The sequence below is a fragment of the Ursus maritimus genome, unplaced genomic scaffold (assembly GCF_017311325.1).
Source record: "Ursus maritimus isolate PB19 unplaced genomic scaffold, ASM1731132v1 scaffold_14, whole genome shotgun sequence".
Taxonomy (NCBI): Eukaryota; Metazoa; Chordata; class Mammalia; order Carnivora; family Ursidae; genus Ursus; species Ursus maritimus.
The window spans coordinates 43,528,103-43,552,062 of NW_024423786.1; the positions used below are offsets into that span (position 1 = coordinate 43,528,103).

The 23,960-nt window shown below is 53.4% G+C and overlaps 1 protein-coding gene across 1 annotated transcript; it reads right to left on the bottom strand.

Annotated features, from left to right (window-relative positions):
* Positions 1-438: 438 nt before the first annotated feature.
* On the bottom strand, positions 439-23,887 carry NCAN (neurocan). The gene is made up of 16 exons (XM_040628163.1): positions 23,859-23,887; positions 19,127-19,206; positions 17,810-18,223; positions 15,832-16,006; positions 15,594-15,721; positions 14,748-15,041; positions 13,292-13,873; positions 12,609-13,094; positions 11,607-12,548; positions 7,629-7,745; positions 6,574-6,687; positions 5,080-5,238; positions 3,971-4,053; positions 1,759-1,903; positions 837-1,019; positions 439-584 (listed from the first exon to the last, which is right to left on the bottom strand). The coding sequence occupies exons 2-16, from the start codon at positions 19,197-19,199 to the stop codon at positions 439-441; spliced, it is 4,041 nt and encodes a 1,346-aa protein (XP_040484097.1). The 5' UTR covers positions 19,200-19,206; positions 23,859-23,887.
* Between the last annotated feature and the right edge of the window lie 73 nt (positions 23,888-23,960).

Here is a 23,960-nt window from a genome sequence, read left to right on the forward strand (position 1 = left end):
GCATTTAGGACATCTGACGGTTTACTAAGCCTGCATGTCGGGTGTGGTAAGCAATTCCTTAGTGTGAATGCAAACATACACTCTTGCACCCTCATCAAAGCCTTATTTCAACAAGTGGTAGTCAGCCTCGCCAACAAAAGACTTAACCAGTGCAAAAGAATGATCTTTGCCGATTGTGCTTCCCTTCACTGGGAGATGCTCCCAAAGTTCAGCCTGACTAGAACTGACTTTTCAGACACCTGGCTATGCCTGCCAAGAGGACCTTGTGTATATAAGAAAGAGAAGAGAGGAGCTTTTTACAAAGGGTTATGGATGGGGGATGTAGTTTGGGGCTCAGGGGCTTCCAGACCCTCTTGTTTTTCTCTGGGCTCTGTCTCCCCAGGTGAAGTCTCCAGAGAAGGTGTGGGAAGGGGGTTGTGCTTCCTTTTGCCTGGTTCTTCAGCAGAAATTCCCTTCGTCCTTCTCCCAGTCCTCCACTGGGTGTTTCTTGTGTTTTCTGCGCTCCTTGTGTGATTTGTGGTGGTGATGCTGGTGATGGTGCTGGTGGTGGTGATGGTGTCGCCGCATCCGATGGGACCGTCTGGCTGCAGGGAGATGAGGGAGGACAAGGAAGTGGCAAAAGTGGTGAGAGGCGGGTGGCCTGATGCAGTGGGCTTTTTCGGAGGAAGGAGAAATGAAGGAAACATCAGGCAGGCTGGTAAGTTCTCACTTCTCTACAAGGCTGTATCATCGGGCAGACATCTAGCCAGATCAACGTGTGTAGTAATAAGATGTTTTAACTGGAGACTACAAATAGCTGGAAACCTGTGGTGGGGTGTCTGAGGACAGCCACTTACGTTTGGTGCAGACGATTTGGGGCTGGTCCCACTTGCCATTGCTCCGGCATCGGATGATGGCCACATGGTGCTGGGTAAATCCCTCATCACACTGGTACCGTACAGTGGCATGGACATTATACTTGGCCTTGCGAGCACCAATGGGTGAGGCGTTCTGCACTGCCGGAGGGGGACCACACAGCACTGGAGACAGAGGGGCCACCAGTTAGGGAAGTGGCCACATCTGGGGCTGAACTGGTTTCCTCTCTTTTGGGGAATAATACACCCCTCAGCAGGTCCTGCCTTGTGCCCAGCTGTGACCTTGTGTGGTTAGATGTGACCGTGTCTATCTCCTCTATCCAAACCAGGAGCTCCTTAGGGGTAGAAACCTCCCGGACACTTCCCGCCCTCAATTCTTACGCATGATGGCAATGAAGGAGGTGGGACAGAAGAATAAATCTAAGCAAATGAAAAGAAGACAGGACGTGAAAACTGGCAAAGAAACATAAGTAAGAATAAAGAAAAGCATCAGAGAAAGGTGGACATGAGAATGCTTGTAAGTGTTCTCTTAATATGTGAAGAGCTCTTACGAATCAATAAGACCAACAAGCCTGTAGAAAGTTATGCAAAGGAAATAACTAGCAGGTCCCAGGAAAATAAACAGCTACAAATAGCTTATGGACATATGAATAGTTGGTTATTCTCATCCTTAAAGACACGCAAACGACCATAACAAGTAGATACTATTTTTCCCCACTTAGATGAACAAAGACAGAAAGTTTGAGAACACAAAGAATTGGCAAAAGTGGGAAAAAACAGGCACTCTCACCCAGTGCTGTAGTGAAAACTGGGCAGGGCTGACTTACATTTAGAAACTTACATAAAACAAGGAACCAGTGAGTATGAGAGGCAGGAGGGAAGTGGTGGGAGAGAAGGAGCATACCTGTTCCCTTCTTACAGACGTAGGGGAGGTTGTAGTTGCAAGGAACGTCGTTCCAGCGCCCGCTCTCGTGTGCAACCATCACCACACAGTCCTCCCCGCCCGCGAAGAAATTGTCAGGCTGGTTCTCCCGCCAGTTCTCATATTGCTGCAGGAATGGGGAGCGGGGCGGGGGGGCTCAGGCTCTGTCACTGCCTAGCGCAGGACTACCCTGGCCAGACCACTCAAATTTAAGGACTCAACCATCTACACAACGGGCACCATTCAGCCTGACGGTGGTCCCCATGGCACTCGGAGCCACCCTTCCTTTGGCTGCGAGGCGGTAGTGCCCTCTTCCTTGGCCCTCCTACCACCTTCCTTTCTCCCTGACAGTCTGTTTTCCACATGGGTCACTGTTAAATAAATAGTTGAACAAAGGTCCTGGAGGGACTCCCTGGGGAGGCAAGGGGATAGCTGAAGACTCAAGGATAGAAATGATGCAGGCAGGGAACAGAATTCCAAGCAGAGGGAATAGCTAGTGCAAAGGCCCAGAGGCAGGACAGGGCTTATCCTGTTTGAAGAACAGAACGGAGGCCAGTGGGGCCGGAGCTGCTAGATGGAGTTGGGGGGTGTGGGCAACGGGTGGCCAAGGGCCAGTTCCTGCAGTAGAGGGGATAGATTCTTTTTAACTGAGGCATAAAATTTACCATTTTAACCATTTTTGAGTGTTCAGTTCATTGGCATTAATATGATTCACAACGTTGTACAACTATCGCCACTGTCTACCCCCAGTAATTTCTTATCCCTTCAGACAAAAACTCTGTCCCTATTGGAAATCACACCCCATTTGGCCCTGCCTCAAGCTCCAGGCAACCACTGATCTGTGTTCTGTCTCAACGAATTTGGCTATTTTGGATATTTCATGTAAATGGAATCCTACATCATACAATATGTGGCCTTTTATGTCTGGCTTGTTTCATTGAGCACAATGTGTCCAAGTTGCATCCACATTGTAGCACATATCAGCTTTGTATCTGAATAGTGTTGATTGTAGGGATGGACCACATTTTGTCCACCCATTCATCTGCTGATGGACAGTTGGGTTGTTTCCACCGCTTGGCTGTTGTGAATAGGAGTGCTGTGGACATGAGGGTACAAACATCTGTTTGAGTACCTGCTTTCACCTCCTTGGGGTATCTACCTAGGAGCGAAGTTTCTGGGTCATGTGGCAATCCTGTGTGACTTTAACTTTTTAAGGGACCGCCAGACTGTTTTCTACAGCAGGAAGGGCTGGACTTTTATCTTGGGAACAACAGAGAGTCTGAGAGGATTTGAAGCAAGGAGAATCCTCATCTGATGTATGATTTTTAGAAGGTCCGCATGTATATAGGTTTTCCGTTTGGGGTGATGAAAATATTCTGGAACTAGACCAAGGTGACAGTCGTACAACACTGTGAAGGTACTAAATGCCACTGAATTATACACTTTGAAATGATTAATTTTGGGGGCGCCTGGCTGGTTCAGTCAGAAGAGCATTTGACCCTTGCTCTCGGTGCTCTCGGAGTCGTGAGTTTGAGCCCTGTGTTGGGTGTGGAGAGGACTTCAATAAAAAATGTAAAAAAGAAAACTTTAGGGGCGTCCTGGTGGCTCAGTCGGTAGAGCATGAGACTTTTGATCTTGGGGTTGTGAGTTCAAGCCCACGTTGGGTGTAGAGATGACTTAAATAAAAACTTAAAAAAAAAAACTTCAAAATGATTCATTTTATGTTACGTATTAACATGTTATGTTATGTGAATTTCACCACAATTTTTTAAAAAGTTCCCCTGGCTGCCAGGTGGAGGGGCAGGAGTATAGGTAGGAAGTGTGGGGGGGGGGAGGGGGTTGGGGGGCTGCTGCAGGGGTCCCAGTGAGTGCTAAGGGAGACTGTAGGGTGATGGGAATATCTTAGAGTCCACAGCTGGAGGGCAGGGCCGTGAGCAAGAAGAGGCGTCAGGCCCTAGTCCTAGGTTTATAACTTCAGCCACTGGGTGGACCAGGTGTTTACAGGGCTGGGAAGTCAAGGGTGATCTGGGGCTTTGCTGAATGAAGCTCCTTTGCCAACTCCAGTATCTCAGAGCCACAAGGACCTATGGTGGATTTGCACAAGAGGATAAAGTCAGGCCAGAGCACAGAGCCCACGTGGCTCATACCCGTCCCACTGTTCTAGGGAGACGCAAGCCTGGCTCCTGCCACTCACCAGCCCTGTGTTGTCCGTCCACTGGAAATCCCTCTCCACGATCCTGTCATTCAGGCCGATCCACGTGTTTTCACGCCCAAAGCCTGCGAGGTGGGGCATCCTGAGGCCTGGGTGCCCACCCCTCCCCCAGCCTCGGATGTGGGCTGGAGGAGTGGTGGAAGGTGTGGGAAGGGAGGACCCCAGCCCTTCCCCCAGCCTCTGTGTGGGCTGGAGGCCCTTGCTCCCCTCGCTGCCTATGCAGATGAGAGTGGGAGGGTGGGGGAGGCATGAAAAAGACTGGAATTAGGCTCCAGTCTTGCCACGATTTGTGGCTTAAACAAACAGCCAGAGGAAGGAATAAACAGAGACGCGTCAGATCTTTGCAGAAAAGGAGTGTCAGGGATAGGAGAGCCAGCAGACGGGGCTGGACAGGACAGGCAGGTGACCGAATGAGGACATTAGTCACAGAGTGTCATCGAGGATAAGCATGTGTTCGATTACATTGAGGAGAAAATAACAACAACAACAACAACAACAAGGAGGGAACCAGGGAATTAACAAATGGAGGAATTAACAAGGGATGGGATGGGGGAAATGTGAATAATTGGATGGATGAGCAAATGGCACGGGGATAATTAATAAATCAATAAACGCCAGATTTAATTGATGCAACTCTCTTTTTCTAGATTTCTGCAGAGCTCCATCCTCATTTCATCCCCCACATCACAGATGCCTCTTCATTGCCCTCTTTCCCCTGGCTCTGTTTTGTTTGTTGTTTGTGCGCTTAGGACCAGGTAAATTATAGTATAGACTTATTTAATTAGATATTTCCTTGTTTGCCTATAGCCCCCACAAGAATGTCAGTGCCTGAGGACGGGGCAATCTGTGTCTCACTCACTGCTGTGTCCCCGCACCTGGGATGGTGCCTGGTACATCCTCAGTAAATATTTGGTGAATGAGTGAATGAAATGAATAGATGAAATAACGAGTGGATAAACGGACACGTGAATTAAAGGAGTCAGGGCTTGCATTAACGACCACGGGTCAGAAAGGTAGTGTCTTCAGGACCCTAGGGGGATGCCCTGGCAAAGGGACTGCAAGGGCCACCCTGCCCACCCCAGAGTCCCTACTGTTAATGAAGCTGTGTTCCTCAGGTGAGTGGATGCTGGTCAGGTGGCCAGCCCGGCGGCGGCAGTCCCTCTCGGCATCCTCCCATGCCCGTCGATGGGCGAAGTAGCGGTAGCAGTGGCCTTGGAACTTGTGCCAGCCGTGGTCACAGCCCTCCGTGTCTGGGAGGTGGGATGAGAGTGTGAGGGATATTGGCCTTGGGCCAAGCCCCACCCTGCTGGCCATGAGCACAGCCAATGCACCAGAGAGAGGGCCAAACCTGAGGTCACTGTGGGGACAGATCACCCCTCTTTCTGTCCCCATCCCCCAGAGGCTCTGCCCCCGCAACCCAGTCATCTCTCCCCTCCCATATGCAATTCTTTCTCTGTTGCAGGAAGACATTCAACTAGAGATCATTACACCCACTCCTCTCATCCCAACTCTGATGTCTCCTTCTCTGATCTGGCTGCACCCTCGGTGTGGCCCTGGGAACTCAGGAAATGGATCTCAGTGTGGCCTAAAATTTCTCTCCTGGTAAAAGGCTCGGATAGACATTTCTCCCAAAGAGATATACAAATGGCCAATAAACACATGAAAAGATGCTCAACATCATTAGTCATTCGGAAACAAAACAGAACCACCAGGGGACACCACCTCACACCCACTAGGATGGCTAAAATTTAAAAAAATTAAAAAGGAAAATAATTTTACAAGGGTTGGCGAGGATGTGGCGAAACTGAAACCCTTGTACATTGCCAGTGGGAATGTGAAATGGTGCAGCCGCTGTGGGAAACAGTCTAGCAGTTCCTCCAAACGTTCAACACAGAATTGCCGTGTGACCCACCCCACTTCAGCCACGTATGACCAAAAAGAATGGGGCGGGCGAGAAACTGGTGTCCAAACAAAAACTTATACGTGAATGTTCACAGCAGCACTGCTCACATTAACCACAAGGGGGAAAATCCCAAATACCCACCAAGTGATGAACAGATCAAGAGAACGCGGTCAGTCCCTACAGAGGAGTGTGACTCAGCCATAAAAAGAAACGCGGCACGGACTCATTCGCACAACAACGTAGATAAACCTTGAAAACATCACGCTGAGTGAAAGAAGGCAGACGCAAAATGACGCGCGGGGCAGGATTCCATGTATATGAAACGTCCAGAACAGGTAAATCCATAGACAGAAAGTGGATTAGTGGCTGCCAGGGGCTGAGGGAGGAGGATGGGGAGTGACTGCTCATGGATACGGGACAACCTATCGCGGTGACGAAAATGTCTTGGACATGACTCGAGGTGGTGATCGCACAACATCGTGAATGTTCCGAACGTCACTGAATTGTACACCCCAAGGTTAATTCTATGTTATATGAGTTTTATCCCAAAACAACAATTTGCCATCCGTTCAACCCATGGCCATAGAAACAGAGACGGAGACTGAAGCATGGGAAGGGCATGTGCGGCCCAGCAACCAACCCCACTCCTGGTACTATTTCCGGGGTCTTGGTAGAGACTCACCTTTCTCGCAGAGGCTGCCCCCGTAGCTGGGGAGGCAAAGGCAGACAAACGTGTTGACCTCATCGATGCAGGTGCCTCCGTTCTCACAGGGGCTGGAGACGCAGTCATCAATATCTGGAGGGGTGGGACTGAGTCAGAGGTCAGCCACCCCTCGCCTCCCGGTCCCCACAAGGAGCCAGGTAGAGGGTGAGGTCATGATCCTACCATCCATCCTGGCCCCGAGTGAAGCCACCGTGGTCTGCACAGATGGCCCAACGACTCTGGAGGTCAAGGGAGTGGAACCTCACATGATTAACATGAATTAGCATTAATGAGAGCAGATGCCATGGGGCCGCCCAAGAGCCAGGGTGCGAGGCATGTTCCGTTGGACTTCCGAACAGTGGAGGTTACACTCTGGCAAACAGACTCGCAGAATGTCCAAGATGGAGGGTCTTTTCGGAATGTGGAACTGAGGGAAACCGAGTTCCAGCGCGTTTGCAAGGACATGCGCAGAGGCAGGGCACTGTTTGCAGGTGGAGCTAGATATCTGAGCTCCCCTAACAACTTCTGTGTAGACAGGGCCTGAGATCCGTATGACTTGGGCAAGTCACTCCCCTCCCTGGGCTCATTTTAACCTTGGCAAAGTGGTGATAAAAATAGCACCTTTTCAGGGTGGTTATAAGGGAGAGTCAGTGGAGGAGCTCAAGAAATTACATCGCTTATGTTTATTGTTATAATTCTATAATTAGTAGTGTGGTTGTGAAGTCAATGAGGTAATGTGCAGAGCTCGAGACTGGTATCGTTTATATTTATTGTTAAGATTTCATAATTTGTCATATTTCCTGTGTTGAGCTCTGGGGTCGTTGGTCCCCAGGACAAGAGTTCAGCTGTTTGGTGCTGGTTCAGCTCACTGGGGCTGATTTACTGGACCCAAGGAGAGGGCGGGGGGAGAAGGGAGCATCTGAAGCCAGCCTTGTGACTCATCCCTGAGTCCTCATGGGGATGTCCGCTGGGGTAGACCTCAGGGCTCGGATTCAAGCAAGTCTAGGTTCCGGGCCTGAGTCTGGGGCACTCACCAATCTCACAGTTCTCCCCGGTGAAGCCCTGGTCACAGCTACAGCCGTACATGGTGCCGTTGGCTTTACAAGTGCCCCCATGCAGGCAAGGGTTGTTCTCGCACGGATCCAAGAGGGCTGCAGAATGGACAGGCAGTGTGGAGAGGAGGCAGGCCACCATGTTGTCTGCCTTCCCAGAATCCAGACCTAAGACTCCCCAAAACCCTCTCTGTGGAAACCCCTCTATAACTTCCAATAGACAGCTACCAATTCCTCCTGCACGCTCCTGTGATGAAGAGCTTACTCCCCCCAGGAACTGCCCAGAGCCTCTCTTGCACAAGCACTCTGCTTACACACACTGCCTGAACTGGAATGGGCTTCCTGAAGCTTCTTTTTGGAAGTCTCCTGGAACGTGGGTGTAAGTGCCTCCCTGACTTGTCCCTCTCTTCTGGACATGCCCTGATGGTCATTGTACTTCTCGCAGTTTGGAGCACAGAGGTGGACATAAGGTCCCAAGTGGGGTATGAGCAGCACTAGCAATAGTGGGAATCATCACCTCCCTCATTCTGGTGGCTCGATCTTTTTTGATGCAACCTCAGTGGTTATAGTATAGAGAGGTGGTGGATTATAGTAGTTATAACCATGGGCTCTGGAATCAGAGAAGTTAGTTCAGTCCCTGGCTCTGCCACTCACTAGGGACCTTGGACAAATTACTTCTCTGAATTTCAGTTGCTTCATCTACAAAATAGAAATAAAAACAATTCATCCCTCTCCCAGTCCCGACCACAATGCCACATCTATATCAACCTGAGGCATCTTGAGCGGTCTCAGCATTGCTCGGTAAGGACTAGACACTCAGGGAGCATTGAGAAATACTATCCTTGTCTCCCTCCCCCACCATCCCCCCCCCCATCAGCTGGGTTTCCCTGGAGGCAAATGATTCTCCCTTCAGCCTCTCTGAGGCCCAGATGCCTTGGTGGGTGGTCTCCACCCTGGGGCCTGGGAGGGGCAGAGCAAGAACTCTCATCCCATCCCAGGCCGACCACTATCCCTTGTCAAGGCAGCATTCCATCTTCCACTGCAGACACTAGAACCATTACCCAGAGAAGACCAGGGCCTGGCTTAAAGTCACACAGCAGAACAGTACAAGAACCAAGACTGGCCTCCAAGGCTCTGGAAGCCCAGTTTAAGGCCCTCTCTCTGGCCCCTATAACCTAGAATTTGTTTCTGTTTTTGCCTGGTGCAGGGCCTCACAAGAAACTGAGACGGTAATAAGCAGTTGCTTCCTCCCTGGTCTGATCTCTGCTGTCACCCGCCACCGGCTGTTCTCCCCGTAGCTGCCAGAGATAGCCTATGTTAACCTGAGTCAGGTCACATGCCTCCTCTGCCTAGATCCCTCCATGGCTCCCCATTACCCTCAGAGGAAAAGCCAGAGTCCTCACTGCAGCCCACAGGGCCCTGTGTGACTTTTCCCAACATCTCCCTGCCTTACCTCCTCCTCTCTTCCTCTGGCTCCTTCTGTTCCAGCCACACTGGCCTTGCTGTTCCTACTACATGCCAGGCACGGCTCTGCCTCTGGGCCTGGAATGCTCTTCCCCTAGATCTCTGCGTGGCTCTTCCCTCACCTCCTTCCGGCTTGCTCAAATTTCATCTAGTTAGAGAGGCCTTTCTGACCCCGCCCCCTTCCACAACTAGAAAACTCCCCCTGGCATCCCCCACCCTTTGCTTTACTTTTCTCTTTTGCCCATAGCACTTTCTCACCTCCAATATAATTTGCTTGTTTACTAGGATCATCGTTACTTGCCTGTGCCTTCCCCCAGAGCAGTGATGTTCCACATGGCAGCCACATATAGTTATTTAAGTTTAATTTAAAATGGAATAAAAGTAAAAACGCAGTTTCTCAGTCACACGAACCACATTTCAAGGACTCAGTCACCACACGTGGCTGGTTGCTCCCATATGAGACAGCATAACTCCGGAACATTTCCATCATTGGGAAAGTTCTAGAATGTCACCCTAAAATGTCAGCTTCCAGGGGACAAGGGACTTGGTGTCCAGATGGGGACTGAAACACAGCAGGCACTCAATAATTGCTTGTTAACTGAATGGAGGTAGCTGCTGGCTCTTCTGTAGTGGCTGGTGCCTGTCCGCGGCGTGATGGCATGCGCCCCCGTGGACGGCCAGAGGGGCCCATGGATGGCCAGAGGGGCCTGTGGCTGGCTGTATCCATCCCTGGTACCACCCCAGCACGTGTGCACACACGCATGGGGCTGCCTGGCTCTGGGACGCATGAGCCCCACCAGGTGCCCCGAGCTGCCGACACCTACCCACGGGCTGGCGGTGACTCAGTCGCTCACTGGTGCTACGTTTATTTTTGGCTTCATTAGCATTTCTGCTACAAGCGGGCGGGTGGGTAGGCGCTTGGGTCTCCCCCAGCGCTGACTGCCTCCTTCCACCCAGGCTGCCGCTGGCTTCAGTCTGGAGCCAAGAACCCAGCGGAGTCCAAGACAGACGCAGCTGTGGTCTTGGGGGCTCCACCCAAAGCACTTTCCTTAGCACCCCTATCCATGGTTTGCCCTCCTGCCTCTTTGACCACCCCCTTCTCTAGCTCCTTTGGCTCTGAGCCTCCATCCCCCCGCTCATGCCCCACCACCAGTCTCTTCTCCGCTCCTTCTCTGGGTGAGCTCACCCCTTCCCCAAGACCTCGGGTGTTTGTTTCTGATACCAATGAAATAAGCACTGTACGACCTAGTGTTCGAGACACACTGTTGTCAGATGGCCTGGATTCAAATCTTATCATTTACCCTTCTCGGCTGCATGATGCTGCTGAAGTCACCTGACTTCCCTGTGCCTCAGTTTCTCCATCTGTAAAGTAAGGATCTTGCTAGAATTTGTTCCACGTGGACATTATAAGGATTAACCAAGTTGAATCCAGGAAGGAGCTCAGAGCAAGCCAGGCATGCAGCAGGCACCAGTAGGCATCACGCTTTATTCATGCTTGCGCCCCTGCCCAGAGTCCGCTTGCCTCCTGGGCACTGGGAAAAGAGGATGAGTCCTGGACACAGCCCAGAGGTGACAGAGGGGGGGAGATGAAACCCTGCACCGGCTATTTGCAGCACCGCCACACTTTGCCTTCAAAAAAAGGAGCAAGTGTAAAACCAATTGTGTTAATGAGAGTGTTTTGCAACTCAGAAAAAGTGTCTTTTAATTAGCTGCTGCTTCTTTTTTTTTTTTAAAGTTCAATTGACCAAAAAAAAAAAAAAAAAAAGCCAGCATTTGCAGGCTGAGCTGGCGGGCAGACCTGGCCCCAGGAGAGCCGGGCACTCGGCTTTCTCTGGACTCCACTGGACACAGAGCGGTTAAGGCTTCCACAGACTGGGGCTCTGCAGTCTGGCCGCTGACTAGGAGGCAGTCATACTTCCCTAAGCCTTATTTTGCTCTCTATAAGATGGGGGTGATGCCCACCCCTCCTGCCCACTTTCCCTGTGGCTCAGGGCCCCCCACGATCCGCACCACTGAATTCCACTTGGCAATTCCCACTTGAACAAAAACCCTTCCTGCCACACCTCCTCCCTCCAGCCCCACCTGGGGGTGTCTGCGTCCAGCTCTGTCTTCCCAGACCGAGGCATCAGGGAAGGCCAGACCCCAGTATCTCGCAGCACCGTCTGGCTCAGCGTGAACGTAAGCATGATTTGTTGACTGGACTCATTCCCCAGCTCTAACTCCATCCAACGCCTCATGATTCCCCCCTTATTCCCTGTGCATCAAAACAGAGGTGCAACTTCACCTCCCGGCCTTTGCCCAGCTGGTGCCTCTTCCAGGAACACCTTTTCTGCAATTCACCTCTGCCTAAGGAGCTCCCACCTCCAACATCATCCCCTGCTAGAAACCTTCCCGGGCCCCGTGAATAACCCTTCCTCCCAGCTCTGGGCTCCCCAGCCCTTTGTCCCCAAGCCCTGACCACAGTGGGCTGGATGAGGTCACAAGCTTTGAACTCACCCTCCTCTGCGCTCCCATTTGCAGGGGTCCCTGGCAGGGTCAGCTCTTCTCCACTCGCTGCCTCCTCCCAGAAGCTCTCCACACCTGGGCTCCCTGCCAGGACCTCCAGCTCAAACTCCTCTGGGCCCAGAGAGGCAGGAGGAGGGGTGCTGGGGGAGTCCCCCGGCACTGTAGGCTCTCCTGAGGAAACTGAAGCAGGCTTGTCCACGCTGTCCACGCTGGCTGCCGTCGGTGTCCAAGAAGGAAAAAGAGGCTCCCCCGGGGTGCTGCTGTCATGTGATGGGGCCAAGGCTCCCAGTGTTCCTGGGGTTACCGTCTGGCCCTCCGGCTCTGGATGGGGTTGGGAGCTTGAGGAGGTCATTGTGGACATGGCCAGGACCCCAACCTTGTCCCCCTGGTCCAGGGGCAAGAGGGACATCGCCATGCTTGAATCCACAGCCACTTGAGGGCTCAAGGCGGGGCTTTCGGCTCCCTCAACCACGTGGGATCCAGGTTCCCAGATCCCACCAGCATCACTGGGGTCCAGTGTGGCTGTGGAATCTGTGGGCCCCAACATAGCTTCTCCATTTAGAGCAGCCCAAGGCTCCAAACTCGGGGTGACCCCAGAAATCAAGAAGACCCTGGGGCCCCCCGAGGGTGCAGATGAGGGGTGGGAGTCCAGCCCCTCACTGTGCAGTGAGGGCCACGTGCCCTGTCCCTCGTCCATGGTGGCCTGAGAGCTGGAACTGGGGCTTTCCGCTGTGCTGAAGACCCCAGACTCAGACCCCGAGATGTCTCTCACTCCTGTGGGCTCAGTAGCTGTCTCAGTGGGGGTGAAATCTTCTGCCACATTCCCGTTCACAGAAGCTTGTGGGCTGGATCCGGGGAGCTCAGCTTTGCTGAGCCCCATAGGGCTGGTGCCCCCAATTTCTCCAAAGTCTGCCCTGGGAGAGTTAGGACTGGCTCCAGCTTGCATGTCTGTGGCTGTCTGCAAAGAAGCTACTGGACCTCCTGCTCTGTGGCTGCTGACTGTTGGAGATGTGGCCTCTCTACTCTGTCCTGTTGGGACTGAGGAGAAGGACAGGGAATGCACCTCTGGATGGACGGGGTCCTGAGGGACAGTCTCAGTCTCTGAGGCAGGAGAGGGTGAGCCAGCGGCCATGGCCTCACTATCCCCCTTGACCCTCTCGGCCTGCGTGGGGAGGGGCGAAGGGTGTGGATGTAGCCACAGTTTCGGGGCACGAAGCATGGCCACGACAGGGAGGTCTGGGGAAGAGACCATGGGGGATCCCTCCCCGGAGGCTGGGCTGGGGCCCTCTGAGGGGCTGGGTGCCAGGACAGTGGCCTCTGAGGGGGACCCAGGCAGGTCAGGGGTGGCTGGCCTCACACTGGGGCCCTTGGCTTCCTCTAGTTTCAGGCCAAGGACCCTGCTGGGGCCTGGGATGCTAGGTGGGACCGCGGTTGGGGGCCACAGCCAGGGCTCTGGGGGGCTCCTGCCACCAGGGGAACCTGCAACAGTATCAACAAGGGTAATTCAAGTTATCTCTCAGCAGTTCCTTCTGTTCAGTCCCCTGGGCTCCAGGCCCAAGGAAGAGGGGGCTTCTGAGGCTTGGTGAGGCCTGGGGACCCAGCTGGGATTTGGAGCCTCTTCCCGCATCCCCCTGAGACCCCCAGGCAGGTCCCACCTCCCCCCGGACCCCACTCACCAGCTTCAGGCACATCCACCTCATTGGTTAGCACGGCCCAGGGGCTTTGGCTCCGGCTATTCCCTGAGGCATCTGTGGCTCCGGTGGCCAGTGGAGGCTCCACGTGATTCCCAGCAGCCTCTGGGGTCGGGGGCTGGGTGCCAGCCTCAAGCCCCATCTCCAGGCCTTGCTGGGGTTCCTGCTGCTGGAAGTGGCGCCCATTCAACCCTTTAAAGCGTCCCCTCCTCCTGGGTATGGGGCCAGTTGGAGTCACCTCCGTGTGGGTGCCCGCTGCAGTGCTAGGGCTGGGGCCCGCTGTGCTCAGCCACACCTCTTCAGCCTCCAGGGAGGGCCTTGAGGCTAGCGTGAAGCCTCCAGGGGGAGGGCTGGGGGTCTCCTGAGACTCCTGCTTCTCTGCCAAGATCAGAGGCTCTTCCTCCCCACTGGACACTAGAGGCTCCTGGAAGGCGGGGGTAACCATCTCCTCCCCAGTGCCGGGCTCCAGTTCTTGGGCTGGGGGCCCTTCTGCTGACAGAATCTCCCCCTCGTCCCCAGATGAGGGGGTCTCTGGGTCTCCATGTTGATGTGGTGTAGGGTGATGAGCTGTGAGAGAAAGCCGAAAAGGTTGTGTCAGGTCCAGGGGCTAGCTGGGAAGTTCTACCTGAAGTCTACCCCCACTCCAGCATGCTGCGGCACAAGATATACACCTTCTGTATCCTTGTCTCTCTGTGCCCCTCTGTCTGAAACTTCTGGGTGATTTCTGGGATCCCCCAGACTGAGAGAGGGAGGTGCGAAGTTATCACTCCCACTGTTCGGGCTAGGGCCCACTGTCAAGGTCAGTCAACTGTCATAGTAAGGGGTCAAGAGACAACTTGGCTCCTGGGTAAAGCTCAGGCAGTGGCCAATTATGGGAGCATATCAAACCTGGGGGGGGGGGACGACTCATCCCCTAGGGAGAGGAAGCTCCTAATGAGCGTTGCCTCCCTACAAAGGGATATTTTTCCCCCTTGCACATTAGACTTACGTCCTTGGAGTCAGGTTTGCAGCTTCTGAAGCTTTGGTCCCACTCCAAGGACCAGGGTCATGTTAGTCCCTGGAGGTGTGGCCTTGCCCAGGGGCCAGGGCAAATCAAGGTAGCACTTCTTCCCCAGGGGATACTTGTGCACAAGCCTCCGGCTAAAATATGCTCCACCCAGGAGCGTATCATTCAGAGACCTCATGAGATATAGCCCACCCCTTAAACAGAACTCCCCCGCCAGAGCTTGGCTTCTCCGGCCGCGATCCTACCCCCAGGGCGGGGCTCCTAGGGAAAGGCCAGCATCAGGGGCGTGGCCTTCACCCGAGGGCGTGGCTTATCGCAGACCTTGTTTCCAAGGGTCTCTCCTCCCTCTGGGCTCCGCCTCCACTAGAAACCAAAATTCCCAGGGGCGTGGCCTTGACCAGGGTGTGTAACTTCGGGGCTTGCCCTTACACGCACCTCGGAAGCAGTAGGCATCGAAACGCTCTCCGGGCGCCGGGAAGCCGGTGCGGTTGGCGAAACGGTAGACTGTGCGCACGCCCGGGGCTGGGCCCCCGCAGCGCCCGCGCGGCGTCTGAATAGGGTAGCGCACGCTGCCGTCAGCCAGCCAGCCCGGGTCGCACTGGTCCAGGCCCTCGTGCCAGGCCAAGTGCAGCTGTCCCACCGAGGCTAGCGCGGCACCCTGGCGGCGGCACTGGGCGCGCGCGCCGGCCAGTGTCAGGCGGCGGGCCGGGCCCACATAGAAGACCTCGCCTGCGGAAAGGCGCGGGCGAACGTCACGAGGGCCTGGGGGATCCTCCCCCGGAGCCCGAGAAGGGGGACCCCCTCGAAACCCCTGCCTGGCCGGGTTTGGGTGGTGGCTAAACCAGGCGGCGACAGCCACAGCTGTGCTCATCCGGTGCCGTCGAAGTCTTTACCTCTCACGCAGTGCTAAGAGGAGGGCCTCAGCTTCTTTTTACAAATAAGGTAACTCAGGCCCTTCAGTGTGTTGGGCTTCAGAGAAACGGAGGGGCTTGGCGAGAGGGGCTCAGAGAGGAAGAGGAGGGTAGGAAGAGGGAGAGGGGCCAGGGAAGGGGAGAGGCTCAGAGAAGGGACGGGGTCTTAGAGGGAAAGGGCACAGGGAAGGAGAGGGGCTCCGGGAGGGAAGGAAAGCTCAGAGAAGGGTGAGCCCAGATACTGGCTGCAGGTTTAGAGAGGGATGGGACTTAGGAGAGCTAGGCAAGGACTTAGGGAGGCATGGGGATTGGGGAGGTAACTGGGGCTCAGGGAAGTGGGGTGGGAGTGTCCTGCCAGCCCCAGACTTACCCCCCAGCTCACGGGCAAAGCAATACACATCGTAGAGTTCCCGTGGATCGCGCCTCCCATAGCTCCTCACCCCTGGAAGGCTGCTACGGTCGCCATAACAACCAGGACGGGACTGGGTGATAGGATACCTGACAAGACAAGGAGGGGGTCCCTCTCAAATGTGTGCACCTGGGGCCCCCGATGACCATCTTTCCCCAGGGGCTAGGTCTCCATGTCTGCACCCTGTGTACCCCCTCACCGAACAGTGCGGTCAGAGAGCCACCCAGCATCACAGTTGTCAAAGCCATCTTCAAAGGCAGCCTGCAGGTGCCGTGGGGCTGCGATGGTGGCGGAGCTGAGACGGCAGGCCTCCTGGGCCTCTGCGAACGTCAGTGCATAGCGATCCTGAGCTGCCCGGTAGTGGAACACAACACCTGTGGGGGAACATCCAGGATAGGGGCTGATTTATGCCAGGATCTTCAAGAACAGACCTCCCTCTTGCAGAATGCCTCTTCTCCCAGTTTGATAACAATAGACCTGCCCCCCTATGTTGCCCTGTGCCATGCCAGACTGATATGCCTCCATTTTTAGATAAGGGAACTGATAACAATGACCATAAAGGGCTCCAATCTGTCAAATGTTTACCATGTAAAAAGCATTTATAAACAGGATCTCATTGAAATCTTATAACAACACTATGATTATCCCCATTTCCAGAGGAGAAAACTAAGGCTAAGAGAGGTTGAGGGACATGTCCAGTTCCACACAGCCAGTATGAGGCACAGCCAAAATTCATACCCGGGATGATCTAACTCCAAATATAGCACTCTCCATGCCCAGGTTTAGGTCCTGGAGGTGACAGGAGGCATGGAGAGTGAGAGAGATTCTGCCTTTTAAGAAATAAGTGCATGCTGGGGCACCTGGCTGGCTCAGTTGGTTGAGCATGCAACTCAACCTGGAGGTTGTGAGTTCAAGCCCCTCACTGGGTGTGGAAATTACTTAAAAATAAAACCTTAAAAAGAGAGAGAGAGAAAGATTAAGTACATGCATTGATCGGGGAAGCACAGGTGACAATGGGAGATCAAGTGTTTCTTGCCCAGCCCGGAAATGGAGTCATGGAAGACTTCCTAGAGGAGGTGACATGCAAGTCAGGATGTGAAACACCGACAATGGGCTCACTGTGACTGCAATTCTTATTTAGGGATGAAAGAAATGTCTGAGCAAGACAAAGGAATGAAACATTTTATTCTATTTTATCCGAGCTCCTGGAAGGCAACAGCTGCATCTCAGTTATGATTATATTCCCAGCACCAGACTAGCATATGGTAGGTGCTCAATAAATGTTTAATCGAATGAATCAATTGAACAAGCCCGGAGGTGGGATTTACTTCCTTCATCGTTTACCAGTCTTATTCAAGCTTTATCAGTTTTGAGCAGGAAAGCCTTAGAAAAGGGATAGGTGGCTGACCCCATAAAATACGCAGTGAGACACTTGGATGGGGGAAGACTGGGGGTGCAGGGACTTGCCCATGGCCAACAAAGGTTAAAGGAAAGCAACTTCCCAGCAAGAATCCACAGGCTATTTTCCACACAACAATCATTCACTGAGTCCTATGTCAATTACCTTTTGCGCACCTACCGTGCCTTACCCTGTTCTAGGACTTTGCTTTAATCATCAAAAAAAAAATTTTGTTTTGTTTTGTTCACCTTGATCAGTTAGGAAAAAGGAAACACTGGATATTTCAACAGAAGGAATTTAATACAGGAGTTGGTTAAACCGGTATTTGAGGACCGTTATATTTACTTAATATATTTTATTAATATATTTTTTCAATTGACTTTAAAGAGAAAACCTCACTCTTTAAAACATAAATTTATTTTATTGTATTAAAAATATAAATTTATTGTAAAAGGAAATTTGTATTCCTATTTTAAATAGAAAGTCAATATCCTCTGTCTTATGTGAAAGTAGGTAACCATGAAAGGGACTTAAAGTTATAAAAGCCTATAAAATACCGTGGTCCACAAGAAACCGAACCAGAAGCTGCTCTCTCTTAGCTAAGAGAGAAGTGTTATAGAAAGGGTAGTGCTGGACGAGACTTTCTTTGGGACTTTATCAGAAAAATCGAAAAGAATCATTGTTCTGGGAGTGATCTCTAAGGTGACCTTCTGTGGGTGAGCTGCAGGCTCAGCCCCACCCCCTCCCAGCCTTGTTCTCTCCCCTGGCCTCAACTGACCTGTCACCTCCAGGGGCACCAGGTCTTGCTCATCCTCGATGCCCCTCACCACCTGGCAGCGGTAGAGCCCAGAGTCGCTGGCCCTCAGTGGTCCCAGTAGCAGTGTCGCGTTGGCCCGATGCCGGGGGTAGGCGGGCAGTGACACGCGTCCCTGCCAGCCCTTGGCCACTCGAACCACATTGTCCTTGGCCACCAGGATGGGCAAGTCCTGCCGCTGGCCTGATGCAGTCCGCACCTTGGTCCACTTGATCCGAGGGGCTTCTCGGGCTGCACCTGGCCATGGCCGCAGGGTGAAGAGACAGGGCAGGGCTACCAGCTCTGCCAGCGCGGCCCGAACCAACCCGGACCCCACCTTCTGCATGTGGAGCCCCTTGTCGATGGTGGCGGAGGCAGCAGCAGTGGCGTCCTGTGTGCCTGGAGTGGAGAATGTGGAAAGAGGACCTGACTCAAAGACAAGGACCAGTAGAGACTGCTATTTCCCTCCCTTTACAGGTAGGGAGACTGAAGCCAGAGAGGGTAGGTTGCCTACAACATCATAACGCAGTCAATGGATCTGTGACGTGCACCCCAATCTGTGAGCAAAAGATGAGTAATAGGGTCAGATCCCTTCAGAGTTCTGCCTCCACTCAAAATCCAGATCTTGACGGCCAAGGGTTTGACTCTGTCACTGACTCACTGTGTGGCCATGGGAAAGTCACAGTCCTTCTCTGAGTCACAGTTTCCCCAAAAGCTAAGTAAGAGACAGCCATTAGAAGGGAAATGTTTGTGTTTGTGGAGTACCTTCTATATAATGGACACTTTATACATAGCAATCAGCTCTTTTGATTTTCCTAACCATAGGCAGAGGTAGCCATATCTCATCATGTTTTGGGGGAGTTGAGGAAACTGAATCTCAGACACATCATTGTATTTTCCTAAGACCACAGAGCAAATCAGGAAGCATTTCTAATACCTGGGCTTTTAACCACCACTGGGGAGATGCCAAGGAGGGTCACACATACCTTATTTCCATTGCCCCACCCATGGCAGACATCACTAATCAATCTCTGCACTATTCTCATTTTTCCCCCCTCTCTTTAGCTCATCTCAGCAAAACAGTGAGAGGCAGGAACCTCCAGCCTCCGCTGGCAATGACTAAAAATAACCTCTCAGGTGTCTTGTTCGCTTTTGACTGTTCAAAGACCTTTTTCATCTATTCTCATTTTGTTCTCCAGACCAAGCCAGAGAGCCAGCAGGAGAAGGCTCTAGAGTTAAAAAGCTTCCCCATCTTGTCAGCATCCCAGAACCCAACCTCTCCCACCCCATTAGCCAACTCACTCTGTTCCCCAGCCACAAACAGCAGCATCTGGAACATCAGGAGGCCCGAGGCCCAGACAGACATGGCCCCCATCCTGGACCTGGAACAAGATGGAGAGAGAGGGAGAATAGAAGTGAGTATAACCTTCCCAGAGAGTCAGTGTGGAAGGACCAAGTCCCCCCACTCTACAGATCTGGAAACCAGGGCTCAGAGAGGCTATTGTGTGACTCAAGGTCACACAGTCAGCAAGCAAGGTCTGATCCAGGATCTAAACCCAGGACCAGCTGACTTCAGAATCCCAACAGTCAAGTCTCACAGTCGGAAGCATGGGTGCTGGAGTGAATCAGACCTGAGGTTGTCTCTCTGCCTGTTCCTTGCTGTGTGACCTGGAGAAAGTAGATTAGCTTCTCTGTGCCTTGGTTTCTTTGTAGGTTAGATAAGGGATAACATCAAGTAGTTGGAAAGAATAGATACGTAAATACAGTCAATACATATAAAATGCCTAGAACTGGGGCATCTGGGTGCCTCAGTCGGTGAAGCATCTGCCTTCGGCTCAGGTCATGATCCCAGGGTCCTGGCATGAAGCCCTGAATCAGGTTCCCTGCTCCAAGGGGAGCCTGCTTTTCCCTCTCCCTGCCGCTCCCCCTGCTTGTGCGCTCGCTATCTTTCTCTGTCAAATAAATAAATAAGATCTTTAAAAATAAATAAACATAAAATGCCTAGAACTGCTTGGCATGAAGGAGTAAATCTGAGCTTTTGTTATTATTATTTAAAAAATTATTTATTTAAATGATCTCTACACCCAATGTGGGACTCGAACTCATGACCGCGAGATCAAGAGCCACATGCTCTTCCAATTGAGCCAGCCAGGCTCCCCTGAGCTGTTGTTATTCTTATTATTGACCTTTACACAGCCAAGATCAAAATCCCATTTTTCAGGTTGGCCTCGCCCATAAGACTGGGGTCTCCTAGAGGGCAGCAGGCAGCCCCAGTCTGCCTGGGGTCCCCAGTCCTGGCAGTAGGCTGGCCTCCAAGCCAGCCTTTAATCTGGGTTTGCTGACTGACACGATTCTCAGCTTCAATTCCAGGATTTGGTTGTCGCCAAGATTCTATTCTTGGTTTCTGGGATTTTTGAGAAGCTGCCAAGTCCCAGCTAGAAGAAGGGGCCTCACCCCTGCCCACCCCACCCTCTTCCTGCCTAGTGAAGCTGCCTTCTAGGTCCACAGAGAGACTCCAGTTGTGGGTCCAGCCTTCTCTAGGGGTTGTGGCATTCAGGCATAAAATGGACAGTTATTGAGTGCCAACTATAAGTAAGACCCAATCCCGGTACCGGGACACTCCCAGGCTTCACATTCTTCCAGAGACCAGAAACCCTGGGGAGGTAGTCCCTCCCCAGTGTCTCCCAGCCCTCTGTACCACTCCCCTCATTGGGGCTCAGGAAGTGGGGACAGATGGCAAGTTAGAGCATCCTCTATAAACCCAAGTCTTGCACCATTACCCCAATAAAAGAATAGCTCTGAGAAGGGGAGTGTAGATAGAGCCAGAACAGGAGGTGTGGAGGACAGCTGGTCCCATTCCCAGCGCCCTTTCCCAGCTCCCAGAGGCCCTACTGGGAGGCCAGCCAGGGACCTATCCGTGGTGCTGAACGCTGGGGAGGAAATGCGGGGACACTGCTCACTTGGTCTCCTTGCCTTCCTCTGGCAACACCTCCGGCCCAGAGACGGCTTAGTCGTTTGCCTGGGGCTGCACAGCAGGACAGAGTCCAGACCCTGCGATGGTGCCCCCAACTACCAACCCGTAACCCTCAGCAATTTCTGTCTCCATTCCAGGCTGTCATCATTTCTCCACCTTGGAACCTTGAATAAGTGTGGGGTCGCCTGATGGCTGTTCAAGGCCTGGCAAGGTATTAGAGGGTGGGGCAGGATTCTGGGCTGCACTTGCCCCAAGAGGGCCTTAGGAGGGGGAGAGTTCAGAGAATACACACACACACACACACACACACACACACAAACGCTTAAAAGCAGTCTACAGCCTGGCTGGCTCAGTTGGAGGAGCATGTAACTCTTGATCTTGGGGTCATGAGTTCAAGCCCCACATCGGGCGTAGAGATTATGTTAAAAAAAAAAAAAAGTTCTGCCTCTACTTTCCATACATTCTATGACCCTAGACATGCTGCTTCATCCTCTATGCCTCAGTTTCCCCACCTGTAAAATGGGGATCGCCCAGCATGTACCTCATAGGGTTATGGTGAGGATGGAACAAGCTAAGACTTGTGAAGTGCTAGAAATGTCAAATTAAAAATCAGCTTTTTGTATACAAAGCCTCATGTACACAAGCAAATGTACAACGGTGATCCAACACCGTGACAGTTTCGGGTGCACCCTCCCACGTGCACACATGCCCTCCCAGATGCACTCTGTTCCCTCCACTTGCACCCTCACACACCCACACCCCTTCTCTTAAAATACTTCCTCCCCAGAGCAGCCAGAGGTGAGCATTTACACAGCTGTCTGGGGCTCGTCCCCTCATGAATAATTCACGAGTCTCATGCATATGCAAACAGGGGCCTGTGAGGCCTTGGAGGAGGGGCGGCCCGGAAGGAGGGTGTGTGTGTGTGTGTGTGTGTGTGTGTGTGTGTGTGTCCATCCCTCCCTCATACCCACCTCCAGTCTTAGCGGGGACTGAATGTGGGTGAGTTTGCCAGCGGGCGTTTTTGTGTGTGCCTAGGTGCACGTTGGGATGCTGTGTCCAGGCAAGGATGTGAACTTGTGCCCTGTGATGTGTGGATGTGTGCATGGGTCTGCAGCAGCTCCGTGCACTGCGTGGAGCTTAGGAGACCCACTGTGGTCTCTGGATGTGTGGGTCCAAATGCCCCTCCGCAGGGGCCGTGAGCACATGTGTGTGTTTCTAGCCTTGGAGTCCGGGCATATTTATGTGCATGGGCATGATCGTGGAACTCCTCAGAGGAGAACAGAAGCCAGTCTCAGTAAACCATCTTGGGCTGCCCCTTGGGGACCTGAACCCCAACGTCTCCCCCAGTAGTCCCCAACTCTGCACACAGACCATATCTCACACCCCTATGCTCAGGGTCCACAATGCCAATCACATGGAGAGGACCCCCTTTCTGTACATGCAGCCACACACCCCAGACTCAGAGCTTGGGAGACACACGCGCACACTCGGATTCACAGTGACATTAACAAAGAGAGACAATATGGGCACTTACAAGGCAGGCAGCACGTCTTCTGCACAAAGACACACACCCACAGTCTCAGGCTCTCTACATAAACCCCACGATGAGGCCATACCGTCAGACACAGTTCCTCACACACACTCACACATGGTGCTGCCAGCCCCTGGCACAGACCAGGCTGGATAAATGTGGCCTTGGTGACTGGTGGGCACACATCATTTTGCCACCTGGTGATGTGGCCCCCGGCATAAGTTTCCTGACAAAGACACAATCTCAGTCGCATCAGACTCAAAGGGGACCCCAGACCCTCCATGGGCACACAACCTCTCTCAGCATGGGGTAGACACACATACACACACACAAAGCCCCCACCTCCTGGGGCGGGGGCACCTTCCATTTGAGAATGTCCATGAGCCAGCGAAGCTGCTGGATTCTGAGGTCCCACGATCTGCCCACCCCTCCCTCTCTGCCCTTCCCCCACGTCCCCTGCTGGGGCCCAGCGCCAACCCTCTCTTCATCCTGGCTGTCTCCCATTAATGCTGCTGAGAGGAACAAAGCCCCGTGCACAGAAATGGGGGTCGCTACTGCCTAGGCTGGGCTTGGGGTCCCAGCCCCCTACTTCCTAGTGCCTGTGCCCCCAAACCAAGCCAGGACTTCCACAAGCGTCTATGTGGGCAGAACGAACTGAAGGGGTGAGGCGAGAGTCTGTGTCTCCCTGTGAGGATACGGTCAGATGTGGAGGTGCTGGGAGCGGCCCCCCTCCTCGGACTGGGTGCCCCTCAGGAGTCCTGGGGATCCTAACTGGGGGCTTTGGGGGACTCACACGCAGCATTCACCTGGGAGACCCAGTCTGCTCCCTGGGAGAAGGGACACCACCCTAACTCCAGATCTGAGGGAACAACAGGGACCACCTTGGGAGGGAGCCCCCCAGAGCCTCCTCCCTGAATCAGGACGTGGTGACAGGAACTGGGCCAAAAGGAGAGGGAGACTGTAAGGCGCCCCTTTCCCATGGCCGTTCACACTCAGGGAAGACCCGCTTCCATCGGACTCAGGCTAATCTGGAGGGCCCCCCTCCCCGCTGCAGTCCAGCCTGGATTCCTCCGTTCATTGGCAAATTGGGAATCCCCACTTAAAATCCTGGGGTGTCTCAGCTCAGACACCGGGATGCCCAGTTCTGGAGCCCCCCATATAACATCTGGGTGTCCCCTTCTTCTCTCTAAAGTCTGGGTGCCCTCCCTTAGCCTTGGTTCCCAGTGCCCCCTCCCCAATTCTGAGACCCACCTCCAGCCCGGCCCCCTCCCCACCTTGGGATTGTCTCCGCATTCCCCCGGACAACCCGGGGACTGACCCCCAAATCCAAGTCCCCCTGACATTTCCAAGCGCCCTCCCAGTTTGCGTTCTCTCCCCAACCTGGGTCTCCCCTCCCCCCTCATAGCCCCCCTCCCTGTTCTGGGGGCTTCTCTCTGATCCCAGGCCCCCTCCCCAATCTCGTGCTCTGTCTCTAATCGCGAGGCCCTCTCACCCAACGCGGCCCCCTCCCCACGACGGACCCCCCCCACCTGACTCCTAGCTCGGACGCATCCCGGGGCGGTCGCGCGGCACAAAGGACGCTCCGGCTCGGCTTGCTCGCGCCGGGTCCAGCCCCTGCGCCCTGCGCTCCG